At 39.9% G+C, this 17,538-nt stretch overlaps 1 protein-coding gene across 1 annotated transcript in view; it reads right to left on the bottom strand.

Moving 5' to 3' along the window:
• Positions 1 to 3,114: 3,114 nt before the first annotated feature.
• GNAI1 (G protein subunit alpha i1) overlaps positions 3,115 to 17,538 on the bottom strand; it is a 49,765-nt gene continuing 35,341 nt past the window's right edge. Inside the window, exons 5-9 of the mRNA XM_073652307.1 lie at positions 15,987 to 16,115; positions 9,839 to 9,968; positions 5,120 to 5,273; positions 3,824 to 4,030; positions 3,115 to 3,381 (exon numbers count right to left, since the gene is read on the bottom strand). Coding sequence (XP_073508408.1) covers positions 3,840 to 4,030; positions 5,120 to 5,273; positions 9,839 to 9,968; positions 15,987 to 16,115 — 604 coding nt within the window. The 3' untranslated portion in view covers positions 3,115 to 3,381; positions 3,824 to 3,839. The remainder of the gene's footprint in view (positions 3,382 to 3,823; positions 4,031 to 5,119; positions 5,274 to 9,838; positions 9,969 to 15,986; positions 16,116 to 17,538) is intronic.

Genomic DNA, 17,538 nt, shown 5'->3' with positions numbered 1-17,538 from the left:
AGCACGCTCAAGAGAAATTGCACAAAAAATTTTGGGGTCCATTTTTTCCTGTTACCCCTGTGAAAATAAAAAAAATTGGGTCTAAAGTAACATTTTTGTGAAAAAAGTTAAATGTTAATTTTTTTCTTCCACATTCCAAAAATTTCTGTGAAGCACCTGAAGGGTTAATAAAGTTCTTGAATGTGGTTTTGAGCACCTTGAGGGGTGCAGTTTTTAGAACTGTGTCACTTTTGGGTATTTTCTGTCATAAAGACCCCTCAAAGTGACTTCAAATATGATGTGGTCCCTAAAAAAATGTTTTTGTAAATTTTGTTGGAAAAATGAGAAATCGCTGGTCAACTTTTAACCCTTATAGCTCCCTAACAAAAAAAAATTTTGGTTCCAAAATTGTGCTGATGTAAAGTAGACATGTGGGAAATGTTATTTATTAAGTATTTTGTGTGACATATTTCTCTGATTTAAGGGCTTAAAAATTCAAAGTTTGAAAATTGCAAAATTTTCGCCAAATTTCCGATTTTTTCACAAATAAACGCATGTGATATCAAAGAAATTTTACCACTATCATGAAGTACAATATGTCACGAAAAAACAATCTCAGAATCAGGGGGATCCGTTGAAGCGTTCCAGAGTAATTGCTTCATAAAGTGACAGTGGTCAGAATTGAAAAAATTGGCCCGGTCACGAAGGCAAAAACAGGCTCTGGTGCGAAGTGGTTAAAAGGATAAAGATGTTTTGCCATACTGAATGTACTTGGGCACCCAAATCATCAAGATCAGCTGCTGGCAGCTCCTTTTGCAATTGTTTGCCTGCCATTAAGCAGATCTGAGATGTCATTGGTCAACAAGTCGAGGCTGGAAGACAAAACTAGCGAGAGGGCAATTACTGTACAGGAGGGGAAGTTAGTGTTGAAAGTGAAGAATCCAAAGGGAAAAAAAAAATCAGGGCGGCTCATCTGTGTGTAAAATTCTTCACTTCTTTATTAGAAAGCAAAAATGGCTACAATTCAATAGAAATCTGTAGTACCATCAACATACTTGTTGCCATGTGTCAACTTGCTTCTTTTCCTGCATTACATATGACTGTTTACATCAGAATCCTAACCACTAACAATTAGCCCTGGTCTAGAATCCGCTTACATTTGAGACAAGTTTTGAGTAAATGAGCCCATGTCTCCAATAGATCCACTTTTACATCTAATATAAGCTCATTCAAAAAGGGAATGTCCATTTAGCCTATAAAAATAGCCTTTATTTTAAAGGACTTACCTAGTCTACTTACATTATCTTCTTAGGACTGATAAAAAAAAACTATCCCTTTCTCTACAGGCGTTCTTATCACAATATTGAGAAGACATCACACTGGTTTCCCAAGGCACAGAGCAATATTTTTTAGGTTTCTAGCTGTAGCAAAGGAAGCTATACGATCACAGATTATCTACAGGAGATATATATATATATATATATATATATATATATATATATATATATATATATATATATATATATATATATATATATATATATATGTTTAATGGCGACTCTAGATAGTATAGGATGCTGGAAATCTAATGTCACTTAATAATGCAGCGGCCCAGGTAATTTCCAGCAAATATCTTACAGAATAAGCAAGGAAACATCATATCCATATTTCTAGTAAGTATTCACAAAGAAAATTCTGGTTTCAGCAGAAAGTTGATGCAATAGTATATTCCTAAAAACAAAATCAAATCATTTAACAAATCAGATGTAAAACCTGAAAAACTGCAAGGTTTATTAGGATTCATTAGCAACATGGTTTTACATGAAAAAGTCAAGGAACCCATCAATAATGTTGAACAAAGCTGTGCTCTATTATATACAAGGTGAAGATGACAACATTGATAAGTCAATACATTGTTACAAACATGTATCAGGTTGTCTGCCGAATACTTTATTTAAATAAAAGTAATAAAAAAAAAAAAAAATCATTCAAGGCACAAAGAATTCATCTGTAACTTTAGTAATTATTAATCACCAAGAATTCATTCCATATAGTGAAGTACAAAACTTTAATGAAGAAGGTAACAACGAGTAGAATTCATTTTTTTTTTTTTTTTTTTTTTTACATGTTCTGGACAACACAAAAAAAAGTTACTTGTGACTTTCGGGTAAAATGTGAGGCAACGCAACCTTTATGGACTCTTTGTGAAGTCAACGGTCAACCTACAGTGAGGTATGGGTGGAAATCTTATGAAAAAGTGTCCCAATCGCTGTAACCATATAAAATTAGAATGGCTAGAAAGGTGCAGGAATAGTCCACCTCTCAAAAAAAAACAAAAAATCGCTCAAGATTTAGGAATATCTTGATTTCCAGTGGGGAGGTCTACAACAGAATACCATCCAAAAAGTTTGCAAGGATGAAGGAATGGTCAGATTGTAAGACGAAAAGTAACAGTGAGACAATTACAAAGACAGCATCACAAAGCCAAACATTAAAAACGGAATAAAATGGAGAGTCATCAGGCTGCACACTTCAATGGAAAAGCTGAGGTGTAGTAAAATGGAGCACATATGTGGAATTTAATTAATGCCAAACTGACTCATCTATACAAAGTACTGCCATGGTCCGCATGCCAAGTACATGGTTCTTCCGACGAGAATAAGATCATCTCAAAATGTTTGTTTGCATGTCAGCAGCCCACAAAATGTTCTGGACAAACACCTGAAAAAAATCTATTTACAAATAAAAGATTACTTGATTCTTAAAATGTATAAAAAATGCAGTTTTGGCACCACCCGTAAGGCAATGCTCAAGAGAACTATTACATAATAAAAATGCACAGTGAAGGCTCAGGCCGACAGGATGATTCTGTGTTACATGCCCCGGGATTGTGCAACTGTAAGGTGGCCAGATTTCATTCTGCTTCATTATATATATATTTATATCTTACAGGCTTGCAAGGAAACATTGCAGAACACAGAAAAAGGCAGCATGCATGCTTAATAGGGAAGAAAAAAAATGGATAATAAAATAAAATATACATTATTTCTTTAAATAACCTAACAGGCGAGAAAAAAAAAATGTCCTCTAACTGCATTTCATAAAACAGAGGAGCTTTTTTTTTTTTTTTTTGCGGTTTTCTTTTTTAAACAATTCAAAATTATTAAAATAGTCTGTTCAATGTCTGTACAAATAACATTCCTACAATTACAGTATACATACAATCAAGATACCTTCTCCATTGTGTGGCCTAGGAAATAGCGCTTACTTCGGAAAATTTACAAGACATGAACATAAATAAAGCTAATAAAACTGGCAAAGTACAGTACTGGTCCGCCGTTCATTGAGTCTTAAATCACTCCAAAAGCCATCAAGCTATAACAGGGTGAAGTCAAATGCAATCTACAGGAGAAAGTAGATATAAGCATCATTAGATGTAGGAAATACTGGGGATTTATTACACAGTGAAAACTTTTCTTAAATAATCTAAGTCCCTGCTCCACCCTATTATCCACCCCAAAAATGAAAAAATAAACTTTCAGTATGGCCTTATATCACGTTAGGCTATACACTAGTAACTGGACTTTGATATATCATATTGAATTAACAGCTCAAGGGTCCAGATAAACCTGAACAATAAGCTAAAAAGGGATCAAGTTTTCAATTGCAGCTCAGGTGACGGACACTTGAGCTGCAGGTAAAGCTGGAGCAACAAGCTCTTACTATGGCATCCGAGTCCTAAGCAGACCGATAAAGAAGGGGATCAGAGAAGAAACTAATGGTCTCATCAGAGGAGTAATATTTGCATTGGTAGCTCTACCTGGAAAATATCGAACCATCTTACCATATAATGACATGTTTTAGAAAAGGCCACAGTCTTTGAGATTGTTTTTTATGATGACGTCAGTCACTGCATCAAACACAAACTGCACGTTCTTGGTGTCCGTCGCACATGTAAAGTGGGTGTAGATTTCCTTTGTATCCTTTCTCTTGTTAAGATCTTCAAATTGACACTGAATGTATGCAGCCGCTTCTTCGTACGTGTTTGAACCTGTAAAGAGTCGATAAGTGTTGAGTTTCATACACTTATTATTTAATAAGGAAGAAAAAAATAAAAATAAAAAAAAATATCACAGCATCCAGGTAGTTTACATTGTAGCCAAAACCTTTAGGCAGGAATGGCTGACCACCACCTTAGGTGTAACAGAGCCTCTCCGTTTTCCCTGAAAGATATCGGAGGAGAAAAGAGTCAGGATCTTTGATTTCAAAAGCCAGATCCTTTTATTCTACTGGGAGGTGAGCCCCTACCAGTCAGGCTGTGGCTTTCTCCCCGTTCTTCACTGAAGACACATGAACACTCTACTAAGCAGAGCAAGTACAAGTGGGAGACGGAAGAAATAGTTGTTGGTTGAACGTGTTTGGCTGACGCTGTTCAAGCACTCACATGAGCCCTGTGTCCACCACGGAACGGTGCCAGCACGGGAAGACAGTATATGGGTTTTTATTTTAACGGCGGCAAACATTCAGATTGAGAATGGGTTGTCCTCGTAATGGACAACCCCTTCAAAGGGGAGTCCGGTCTTCTGATGAAAGTCTTCAGTAACTTTATATGACTGCACAATTCAGAATCCTTGCAGCGTGTGCAATACATACTGTCAGGATTCTCGGATGATGCCCGGGAGGTCACATGACCACAAGTATGCAAGCTGCATACATGTGGTCACATTCTGACTAGAAGTGCTTGGCCTCACTCAATACAACTGTATTAAGAGACTGGAGTAAGATTGCTGATGCAAGACACGCTGCACCTAGTCTAAAATTGGATGAGTGGGTGTTGCCATGACCCATTGCCCCCTATCCCTTTTGGCAGAGCTGTCCAAAATTGGTTTGAAAATGCCAAAAAGTTGCGAAACTTTTGCGACTTTTCAATGTGATTTATTCTGGTGTAATGGATTTGCTGCATTGGGGCCTTTAAAGTCTATAGAAAGACATGAGAATGTGGATCCTACTAGCAGGCAGATAGTGCTGCAGAGACTGCTGGGAATTTTAGAGCGTTGCTGTGGCGCAGCGTAGGTTCAGACAAGGACCAGACGTATGAGATTCACTATGCTCTACATATGAGCAGTAGGTAGAAACGTACCTGCATATTCTGGGTAACAAATTGTTAGAGGACTCCTCTTGATTTTTTCTTCAAACAGATCTTTTTTGTTTAGAAAAAGGATAATGGAGGTGTCTGTAAACCACTTGTTATTGCAGATGCTGTCAAAGAGTTTCATACTTTCGTGCATTCGGTTCTAAACATAGGAACAAGAAAAGTAAAAATCACCCACCAGGAAATAAACAGTACAATGTGATATAAAACATACACTTCATAAAAAAGTACAGAACAAAGGGCTTTCATACATAAGATGGTGCCAATTTATAGAGGGTTAAACTATGAAGAACTGTAAGCAGCAACGATCTTTACTCATTAAATCTATTAAAGAGCAGAACAGACTAACGCACTCTGATAGATTTGTCTGTTGTGCAGAGGTTACATGCATTACTACAGTTCCCATTCTCTTCAGTGCCGCTCAGCAGCAATACCAGACATGTCCTGTGGACAGGTGTGGTGCTGTTTCTGGAAGACACAGATTTTTATTTATTTATTTTTTTAATCCAGAGATCACTGGAGTGTACAGCGCTGATGATTTGCAGCAGGTAATGCCCACCACTATTTTTTTATTTTTTTTTATTTTTTAAACTATGAGAATAGGTATTCGCACATAACATTAGTTTTAACCACAGAATGTCAGTAACTGTCATGTCTTTTATCCTCTTTGTTTGCGGTATTAAACACATCAGTGTAATTCTGACCCCCAAGATCTTAAAAGCTTGCTATATTAATGACCTATTTTGAAGATTGGTGAGGATCAGATTCACGGCACACCCACCGATCAGCTGTTTCAGCTTCAGCAGAATGTAATTAATGGACAGAGCCAAACAGCACAGCTCCTTATACTGTGTAACTGCCACTCTCAGCTACAGCTTCTTAGCTCCCAATGAAGTCAATGGGAGCCGAGCTGCAATACCTCAGAACAGCCACTGAGTAGTGTAAGGAGCTATACTCTTCAGGCTCCATGCACGATTACCTATGGTTGCTGCTGGACCTGCAAACAGCTGATCGGTAGAGGGTCTAGGACCTGCACAAATCTGATATTGATGATTACAGATAGGTCATCAATACAGTAACTCGGGAAAATTTAATTCAGAATCATAGTTAGCAGTTATATTAAGATGGAAATATACTGATGAGACTTGCAGAGTTATAAAGCTGCAAAGGAGCAAAAGCATTATTTTCCAATAAGACAGCAATGCCTTGCCCTAAGCTACTCAAGTTATGTCATTCAACCTGCAGAATGAGATATTGAAGTGTCCGCTTACAATGAATGTGAAAAGGTCACAAAACAGCCTTATGATCCAAAAAAGTTTCTGACTTTACAAGTGAAGATACTGTAAACACTTTGAGTGTAATCGTATCTTCGCAGGTTGTCATGTTGAGTCATAGGCTCTAAAACGGGATTATGCTTGTAATCACGAACGCAGTTCATAGCTAGAGTGCACTAAAACCAGAAATAGGCAGAAGACAACTATTCAGTTTATACCGGAGAATTTCTTACACTAGTATCAGCAGCCCGGCCATGTTCAGAAAGAAGAAGACCGGGTGTGCCAACGCTGCCTTCACTATCTTATAGTAATCCGGTGAGGTCAGACCATTTCTCTAGTTCTTCTCCACTAATAGCTCACTTATATGGTACATGGCAGCCCAGTTATTATAATCCCAGAGGGTCCTTGTGGTTAGACCCACATGCCTCAAGCATTTAATACATTGCCAATGTCCTGGTCTTTAAATGCACAGAAAGGTCTGGTCACGTCCACAGCCATCAGGAACAGTTTAAAAGGGTAGAGGACAAGATCCTCAAAAAGGAGATGCCAAGCTCAACATTGCTATATTAATACTTGCTTAGGCTGTGTTCACACGATGCGTATTTCATGCGTTTCCGCGGCGTTTTTGCAGTTGCGTAAACGCCGCGGAAACGCATGAAAAACGCATGGTAGAAGGGAAGCAATGTTCCCCAATGGAAATCCGCATGTGCTGTGCCCATGATGCGGATTTTTCCGCAGCGTTAACGCTGCGGTCAAAAATCCGCAGCATGTCAATTAATTTTGCGGAAACGCGGCGATTTCGCCGCCATTGACTTGCATTAGAACGCGCCAATTCCGCAAGACAGCATCTGTACTTGCGTAATTGGTGCGTTCTAATGTGCGGATGGTACCCGGGTGTGGAGGAGAGGAGAGTCTCATCCACACCCAGGTACCATTAAAAAAGCTGTAAAAAGAAGAATAAAATAAAAAATAATGTATTCTTACCTTCTGTCGGCCCGCGCAGCGCTCCCGGTTGGTTCCCGGCACTTTGCAGTGAGTTGTAGGACCTGCGGTGACGTCAGAGTCATGTGACGGGTCACGTGACGCTGACGTCGGCAGGTCTTTCAATTCAAAGTTGCCGGCAGCCGGGAGAACAGATTGAGCAGGACAGCGCGGGCGATCGGAGGTAAGTATATACACGCTCTCGGTTCACACTGTATAAATCCATGCTGTTTGCATGGATTTATATAGTGTGACCTAGTTATCAAGCACTTTCCAGGTGATGCTAACATCGCCTGGAAAGCGCTTGTCAATCTGCATGCGGAAACGCATGTGAATCTGCATGTGGATCCGCATGTATTCTGCAGGAAAAACGCATGCACAATCTGCATGCGTTTTTTCTGCCAGGGAGATGCAGAAATGATGCAGAAATTTTCTGCTTCATTTCTGCATCGTGTGCACATACCCTTAAAGAGGTTTTCCATTTTTGGAAAAGCCCTGTTCACTGGCACCTGTTTGACAAAAAAAAAAAAAAAAAAAAACACGCCACACTTGGCCGTCAACTTGGGAAAAGCCACTGACGTACAGTCATGGCCAAAAGTTTTGAGAATGGCACCAAAATTATATTTTCACATGATCTGCTGGCCTCTGGTTTTATTAGTGTTTGTCTGATGTTTATATCACATACAGAAATATAATTGCAATCATATTATGAGTACCAATAGGTTATATTGACAGTTAGAATGAGTTAATGCAGCAAGTCAATATTTGCAGTGTTGCCCCTTCTTCTTCAAGACCTCTGTAATTCTCCCTGGCATGCTCTCAATCAACTTTTGGACCAAATCCTGACTGATGGCAGTCCATTCTTGCATAATCAATGCTTGCATTTTGCCAGAATTTGTTGTTTTTTGTTTGTCCACCCGTCTCTTGATGATTGACCACAAGTTCTCAATGGGATTAAGATCTGGGGAGTTTCCAGACCATGGACCCAAAATCTCTATGTTTTGTTCCATGAGCCATTTAGTTATCACCTTTGCTTTATGGCAAGGTGCTCCATCATGCTGGAAAAGGCATTGTTGGGCGCCAAACTGCTCTTGGACGGTTGGGAGAAGTTGCTCTTGGAGGACATTCTGGTACCATTCTTTATTCATGGCTGTGTTTTTAGGCAAGACTGTGAGTGAGCCGATTCCCTTGGCTGAGAAGCAACCCCACACATGAATGGTTTCAGGATGCTTTACAGTTGGCATGAGACAAGACTGGTGGTAGCGCTCACCTCTTCTTCTCCAAATAAGCAGTTTTCCAGATGTCCCAAACAATCGAAAAGGGGATTCATCAGAGAAAATGACTTTGCCCCAGTCCTCAGCAGTCCACTCCCTGTACCTTTTGCAGAATATCAGTCGGTCCCTGATGTTTTTTCTGGAGAGAAGTGGCTTCTTTGCTGCCCTCCTTGAAACCAGCCCTTGCTCAAAGAGTCTCCGCCTCACAGTGCGTGCAGAAGCACTCACACCAGCCTGCTGCCATTCCTGAGCAAGCTCGGCACTGCTGGTAGTCCGATCCCGCAGCTGAAACAGTTTTAAGATACGGTCCTGGCGCTTGCTGGTCTTTCTTGGGCGCCCTGGAGCCTTTTTGACAACAATGGAAGCTCTCTCCTTGAAGTTCTTGATGATGCGATCGATTGTTGACTGCGGTGCAATCTTTGTAGCTGCAATACTCTTCCCTGTTAGGCCATTTTTGTGCAGTGCAATGATGGCTGCACGTGTTTCTTTAGAGATAACCATGGTTAACTGAAGAGAAACAATGATACCAAGAACCAGCCTCCTTTTAAAGTGTCCAGTGATGTCATTCTTACTTAATCATGACTGATTGATCGCCAGCCCTGTCCTCATCAACACCCACACCTGTGTTAATGGATCAATCACTAAAACGATGTTAGCTGCTCCTTTTAAGGCAGGACTGCAATGATGTTGAAATGTGTTTTGGGGGTTAAAGTTCATTTTCTGGGCAAATATTGACTTTGCAAGTACAGTAATTGCTGTAAGCTGATCACTCTTTGACATTCAGGAGTATATGCAAATTGCCATTACAAAAAATGAAGCAGTAAACTTTGGAAAAATTACTATTTGTCTCATTCTCAATACTTTTGGCCATGACTGTAGACACCATGAAGCAGAGTTGGAGACTCAGTGCTGGTCCTGGGAAGGATGAGTGAATAAAGCAAAATTCTTACATGTTTTCTGAAACTGGAAAACCCCTTTAAAATGATTAAAAAAAAAAAAAAAATTGTTGCAAAAAAAGAAAGCAGAGAGTGCAGTAAAAGGTTAATAATGCAAAGTATCTGACTGTAGCAGATAGCTGTAAGTAGTATAATCCACAAAGCCCAGCGAATTCCCTATACAGGTAGAATTCCCTATACAGGTAGATAGCATCGTTTGCCCTTTGTAACCTTCATACTCACCATTTCTTCATCTTCAGCTAGGACCAAATCATAATCACTCAGTGCCACACAGAAAATGATTGCAGTAACTCCCTCGAAGCAATGAATCCACTTTTTTCTTTCAGATCTTTGGCCGCCAACATCAAACATCCTGAAAAAGAGGCAAAATGATCAGGACAGTCACAGTCACAGCTAAATGTGCTGATGAATCCGAGCTTTCAGGACAGCAAATTATTTCTAGCCAAACACACGGCTACTGAAAAACATCTATACTATGTGATTAATGGGCAGCATTCGTCACCAACTATCAAGGAGAAGGTCACACTACAGACTACAACTTTGAAGTGGACAAGTCAGCATGAATGTCTGATCTAATACAATCTGCTCGATGTCACCTTAGCGATTCGCATGCGGAGCCCTCCATTATATACATCAAAAGAAACTCCTAACATGCACCGCTACCGGCGGTCCCTACTTATGCCGCTGTACAAGCATACATTGCATACGACGGCCTTGGCCACCACTGAGATATAGCGCATACAACGGCCTTGGGCGCCACTGGCATACAGTGCATACGGCGGCCTTGGGCGCCACTGGCATACAGTGCATACGGCGGCCTTGGGCGCCACTGGCATACAGTGCATACGGCGGCCTTGGCCACCACTGACATATAGCGCATACAACGGCCTTGGCCACCACTGGCAAGGAGCACAGTGGGCTATGAATTTCAGTAACTCGGAAGTTAGGCCAAAAGCACACCTCACTTTTCTACACTGTCTACCTAACACCTATTCATTTCTATGGGAGTTGCTCGAACAGTGTATTCTGTGTTTTTGTAACCCCATCTCTGGTGGCCGGGAACTTGAAGCAGATATTCCCATTTTAGTCATGAAAGGCAAATATCAGGATAACCCTTAAAGGGAATGTATCAGACAAATTATCTATTGCTTAAATCAAGTATTTGTTTTGTTAACATTTTTGACCATGTATTTGCATATCACAATCTTATAAAAAAAAAAAATAGTAATCCTGTAGTCTTCGTCCAGGCCATTGGGACTTTTGTAGACTCCTACTTCCTGCCCTTTCAGGACAAGTTTTCAGCAGGCTTCTTATCAGAGGTAGGATTACAATGACAGATAAAACTATACACAGTTGATAAAACATGATCCAGTGTAAAAATTGCAAGATTTCCAAGTTTTAATACAAATTGTGATATGGGAAAAAAAATTCATTTAAACACAAAAACATGATTTAAACAATAGGTCATTTTCTGGTGACATACTGTCTTTAATCAAACAGTGGTCAAAGAGACACATAAGCAATGCTAAAAAATCATTTAAAAAAAAGTTGTACTTAAAGGGAACCTGCCATGTACTTAAGTTGTACTTAAAATGGAACAGCCTATTAACCTGCAGCTATAATAGCCTTCTGAAGCTGCCCAGCGTCCACACCAAGAGCCCCACTGCTGCGAGGAAATTAAGTCTAATCCTCCATGAATCCTCAGGCTGTCAGTCATTGGGGTGGGCTGGCGCGGCTTCAGACACAACTCGGTACATAGTGAGCGGCAGCTATAACCGCGCCCCCAGCACTTACTGACAGCTAGCTCACTATGTACTGACCAGTGACTGAAGCCGCACCAGCCCACCCCTATGACTGAAAGCCAGAGGCTGTCAGGAGGAATAAAGTTCATTTTTTCCCAGCAGCGGGCTTTCAGTGCAGGAGCTGAGCAGCTTCAGAACCCTATTAACCTACAAATTAACCCCACAACAGCAGATTAATAGCGTTTTTTTTTTTTTAACATGACAGGTTCTGTTTAAATTATAAAATCAAAAGCGGCTTTCTCCAAAAAGAAAAAAACCCAGTGACTCCATCGGTCCACTGGCTGTGTGTGGTATTGCAGCTCAAGAACATTTAGTGTGATGGAGCACAGCCGTAATAGATAACCAATGGACCGCTTACCGGTATATTACTTTCTGCTGTTTTTTCTTCTTTATATTTATTTATCACAGGCCATTTTTATATACTGATAACATGCCCACTTCAAAAGGAAATATTTAATTTAACCTTAAAGCACTAAGGTGGAGACTATAGCTAATATTAAAGGGGTTAATAAAATCTGCAAATTGTATTTAACAAAACATGGAACAAAAAAAAAACAGAAACCCCTCACTTTTTTCCCTAGCAATTCAGAATAGAAGCAGCAGAGTTCCTCCAGGTAGCAGGCAATCAGTGGCCACAGCAATCACAAGCCATACTGCTACCAACATAGTGCACTGCAGCGTGGAGATTAACGGCACGTTACCATTGTGGCCACTGATTGGTTACATGAAGCCAACAAATGACCATTGTAACCAAAGTCGGACTGCCAGAGTTACTATACTGAATTGTCAGGAGAAAAAGGAAGGGTTGCTTTCTCTTATTACAATTGCAGGTGTTTTAAAAAAAAATGTAAAATTAAGTTAGATAACCCCTTTAGCATCCTAAAAACAGGAAATCAAACCCACAAAAACAAAACATACTTTTACACTGGTGATTAGCCTGGAAAGAAATGAGAACAAAAGTCTGTGAAACACAACAATCATTATAAGCAGTAAACATTAGTAGAATTAATAGATGCCATTGTGTTTAACTGGGGAATCAGCTGAAATCTGCACAGAGAACAGTCTGGGGACAATAATGCATTACAAGGGACTAGTACATTGGGCACTGTACACACACAGCAGCCCTTATCCAGTGCAGTGTGCTCGGAGATCTGTAGAAAACGTTTGTCTGGATTTCTATAAATGTGTGAATACAAGAAAAATATGCAATAGACAGGATGGTTCAAATTTGTAAATCCATAATATGCCCTTAAATACTATTAACCCGCAGATATTTGGTTAATCTGCAAGTTAATAGCATTATTATGCAGCCCGGCGCCTGCACGTAGCTGCATTTCTCCCGCAGCGTTCCCGTTTCAGTCACGAGGGGGTCGCCGGTTCAGTCATCGGTCTAAGTATACAGAGAGGCTGCTGTCATTTTCCCTGTCAAAGCGGTGTATACCTGCACAGTCTGACACTGACTGGGCAGTATCCAGCATTCAGCAATACACCTACTCCCATTTGGTAATTTACTCCCGTATTTCTAGGAGGAACAACAGAGGAACAGCACTATGTAGTCGAATAAATATAATCGTAAAATAAAGTTCTAAAACTTCTTGTTGCTATGCAATGCCTCCACTGAAGACGACAAGCTAACATTTCAATAGCAGATTTAAATTCCTTAGTATTGGCATATTCTCTAGAGATCATCTACACAGTAATATGCATTTGGATTAATCAAAATATATTTTTAGTAGGCAATTTCACTTGGGCATTTCTGCCTGTAATCCTCTACGCAGATTACAGCTTGCTGTGTTTCTTAATGCAGATTTTACTTCCCCATCTCATGAAATGCTGCCGGCCTTTGAGCTTGGCTGCTCTATAATGACATTTCCTTCACTTCCAGTCACCCTTTAAACGTTCAGTAGGGCATGTGTATGATGGTAATGACACCAATGATGGTGATCTGCGTGTATAGTTACAGACGCAACAAACATGTCATACAGGACCAGCTCACACATTTACAAGCCAGATAAGTGTTCATTCTACAAAAAAAATCCTAATATAGGCATAATCTAATTTGCAGACTGAGATCTATGGACATACAATTTTCTGAAATTTCAAGTTAGATCCTTCAAAATATAGTAATGCTAGATACCAAGTGTCACATGGTTTCAAGTTCAACAGTGTAACCTGAAGGTTCTTTTACAAGGAAGAGGATAGGATTTATAGAAAAATAAAAGCTGATGTTTAGTGGCTGCTGCCTGGTACTGCACATTATAGGGCGCTGTGGTGTTTATATCACACCACCACTCCACTGCAGCAGATTGATTGAGGTACTGGATGTCCGGGCCAGTGATCTGTTCCTAAAGAGAAGTCATCAATATCACAGTAGTGGACGGTCCCTTTAAAGAGAATCCATCTTGCTACCTCATCTGAAAGCAGCCTGATGTAGGTAAAGAGAAGCTCAATCCAACAATACATCACTTACATTACTGGGTGCAGCCATTCTCACAATCAGAGCTTTTAGATTTATCAATGAAGCAGAGCTGAGGAAGCAAACCCCACCCACACCAGGCTCTGTATATACAATCTATATAGAGAGTGAGCGGCCTATCACAGAAGGGGGTGTGTCGGACTAAGGCTCAAAGGACCAGCTAGTCAGAGCAATGATAAGCTCCTCCTGCTAAAACAATAATTGTAAGCAAACAAACCCTCAAAGCTTGATGAGATGCATCACTGAAATCTGTGTGTTTTAGCCTCTACATCAAGCTGCAGTTTGCATAGCAAACACTGCTGACAGATTCCCTTTAAGAGTCAGTGGTATGTGAATAAATCTGGTGAATGTAGTGGTCTAGGTTTTACAAGGTACAGAAGGAAAAGGTTATTCAAGCTGCTGTTTGCCCAGCACAACTTTTAAAAGCTGACACTTCAATTAAGTTACAGAATGCAATCAGAGTAGAGACCGCTCATCTGGATCTTACTGGAAATACACACACTGGTGTGCAAACAATCGCCAAGGAGGGCCTACTAAATCTGCTGTGGGCCGAAGTGCCGCTTTTCAACATGTACTTGTACTTTGGACAAACTGTCTGCAATAAAGCTAACATTTAACAGCAGCAAAACAAGGAGCTATTGTCTGTGTATATACATATCGCTAGGGAATGCCATAACATTCTGGACATTCTTTCTTATAGCAAATCTGTTTAAGTGGACACAATTGCATTTTATTAACCCCAACGGCAAAAAAAAAAGTTTGAGCTGTTTGGCTAAGAGTTTAAAGAAATGTCACCAGGTTTTTGCCATGTAATCTGAGACCAGGATGATGTAGGGTCAAAGACCGATATTCCAGTGATGTGTCACTTGTTGGGCTGCATGCTGTCACTTTGATACAATCAGTCTTTTCTGCTGCAGATCTCAAAATGCTGAGCCCTGAATAACCCCGCCCCCAACACTGCTTGGAAGCTTTCTATGTATACTGTACATTGACAGAAAACTGCTAATGAGTGGTGAGCAAACCTAACTGCTGATACCGGCATGAGCCGCTAATGTCAAGCTTAATTACAAACACTTGTTTGAGACACTATATAGGAGTGGTTTGGCACACAAGTAATCACGACTCCCTGAGGAAGCTCATGTGAAACGCGCATCGGGGTAGCATAATCGTGGAATTCACACAGGGAATAAGGGTAAGCAGCATTTCCTTGCACCATATCATTGGTAAGCTAATATTCAGGACTCAGCAGTGCATTATTTTGTCGATATTATTAGGTATGATGTATTGGACATTTAGGTAGATTTACTTTTTGAACTGCTGCTTCTTTTCCCCACCTCTCACCCGTGTCTACCTGAGTTTTCACCTTTGATTTTATTTTTGTATGTTTTGGGTATTGTATTTTCTCAATAAAATTAGTATTTTTATTATTGATGGACAAATGACTCCCTGTTTGTAGGATAAAATAATGGAGTGGTGAGGGCAGGGTTACACAAAGCAGTTGACTAGAAGGCACTAGACACCTAGTCCTGTAAGGAGAATATGCTGCTGATTCAACACTGGTTTTATTGAAACAATAACACAGCCCAGTAAGACACATAAATGGAACCAGGGTCTCTTTCCCTACATCATGTTTCTCTCAGGTTACATAGCAAAAAACCTGTTGACAGACTCCTCGTAAATACAATGAACTGAGAGGTTTGTTGCATTCATTAGGGAAGAGCTTTCCTGCCTCCTCCGGCTAGTGACTGACTGCTGTGTATATAAGGAGATGCACAACAGCCTGCTATTAATCTAAGGTGGGGAAAAGGAATGTTGAGAAAGCATGCCTTCAATAAACCTAACTATTAATCCCACTGGCTAAATCGCTTTTCTTCAAGCCAAATATTAGAATGATTTTGACCCCATATTATGCTCTCATTAAATAGGGCAGTATACCATGATGAAAGATCCAATTCACATGTAAAGTGCCATGGAATAAATGGAGCTATAATAAATAGTAATAATAATAATATAATTAAAGCATAAAAATCATAGCTATGAAATGATCACATTATTTCTCTACAGAACACAAATTATAATCAAAAGGTCTTACTTGAAATGAAGGTCTTTAAAAGTGAAATGTGTTTCCACTATGCCAGTCGTCTTCACCCTGGTCCTGAGAACATCTTGCTGAGTGGGAATGTAACTGTTCTGAGCTATTCTGTCCAAGTCATTGAGATAACTGCAAGCAAAAAAATTTAAATAAAAAAATCTTAATTGTCAATTTAGCATTAATCTCAATCCTGCTAATGCTAATAATTAAATAATTATCATCCAATTTTTTATTTCATGATCTCGCCTATTTATGCATGTAGTGATATGTACTGTAAGTGTATTACAGTACTTATCAATTGCTCTCTTCCCTGGTTTCCAGGGCCACGCCGATCCTCTTCTGGCTGACATGACCTGAAAACAGACTAACCAGCTCATACAGGGGTTTGTTTGTGGATCGGAAGACTCTTTTTTAATGTAGGTCTATGGCGCCTCGTTCTGAAGCTCCATAGACTTACACTGAAGGAAGCAGGAAGGAATCGGTCCTTGTGTGAGCTACCAAAGAAGAGGAACAGTCACGTGGGATCGAAATGTCACTGGAAACCAGAGAAGACTGCAATCAGTAAGTATTTTAATGCACTTAAATATCACTGTTTATGTAATTAAGAGGAATTAAGAAATTAAAACGTTAATATTAGACTTCTTTTTAAGTTATAAATTAATTTTTTATGTTGATACTATGACTAACTTCCTGTAGCTCCAGAACAAGCCACCACGGTTATCCATAAGGATGTCTTGTTCTCCAATCATCTGACCAAAGAAATTTGTGATTGGCAGCAGCGGTCAAATGACTGGAATGAGAGGTCATTCTATGCTCCTCCTCACTCATTGACTTGTCCACTCACTGTTCCACAGAAACCCCCAGAAACGTCTTGTGCTGGATCATTGACAGCCAGTATTTAATCACTTTTAACTTTACTGCCTTATGAACAATCTTTATAGTTGTATCATCTTCATACAGCTGATCAGAAGTGGTGCCAGGCTGGATCATAAGTGATACTTAGACTGATAGCCCTCCTAAGGACAGGGCATTAATTATAAAGAAGGGGAACACTTCTATAAGAGACACCAGTGAGGGGAGGAGAACAAGCTTTACATACTCCATTAACACTGTTTCAGTGACAGACATCTTTATATTCTTTATGCCATTTTCCTGAAAACGATTAGAAAACCTGAAAAGAAAGTTAGGTTGGAAATGTTTTAGTAGAAGATCAGTCTCACTTGAAGTGTTGTGCTGCCAACTGTTTAGTTTAATTATACGTGACCCACCTGACACCATCAAAATCAGTCGCTTCTCAATTGTCTCTTAACATTGTCACTGTTGACAAAGGAGCAAGTGACAGTTTTAAAGGGTGTATGCATCAAATCTAACCAAGAGTGAAGCTGCTCTTTAAAAGGGAACCAGACATGAGATCCATGCTGCCCGAATCAGAGTGTAGCTGCATCACTGCATGTTTTACTTCGAAATGTTTCAGAGACTATACCGTTACTTTGAAATGCCAGCCGGGGCCCCATGCATCTGAGGCAGGTCCCCAGCATCTTCTCTCCGCCAT

The sequence above is a fragment of the Phyllobates terribilis genome, unplaced genomic scaffold (genome assembly GCF_046119375.1).
Source record: "Phyllobates terribilis strain yellow unplaced genomic scaffold, ASM4611937v1 Scaffold_11__3_contigs__length_659146591, whole genome shotgun sequence".
Taxonomy (NCBI): domain Eukaryota; kingdom Metazoa; phylum Chordata; class Amphibia; order Anura; family Dendrobatidae; genus Phyllobates; species Phyllobates terribilis.
The sequence above is the reverse complement of the archived record's forward strand: the minus strand, read 5'-3'. Positions and strand labels throughout refer to the sequence as shown.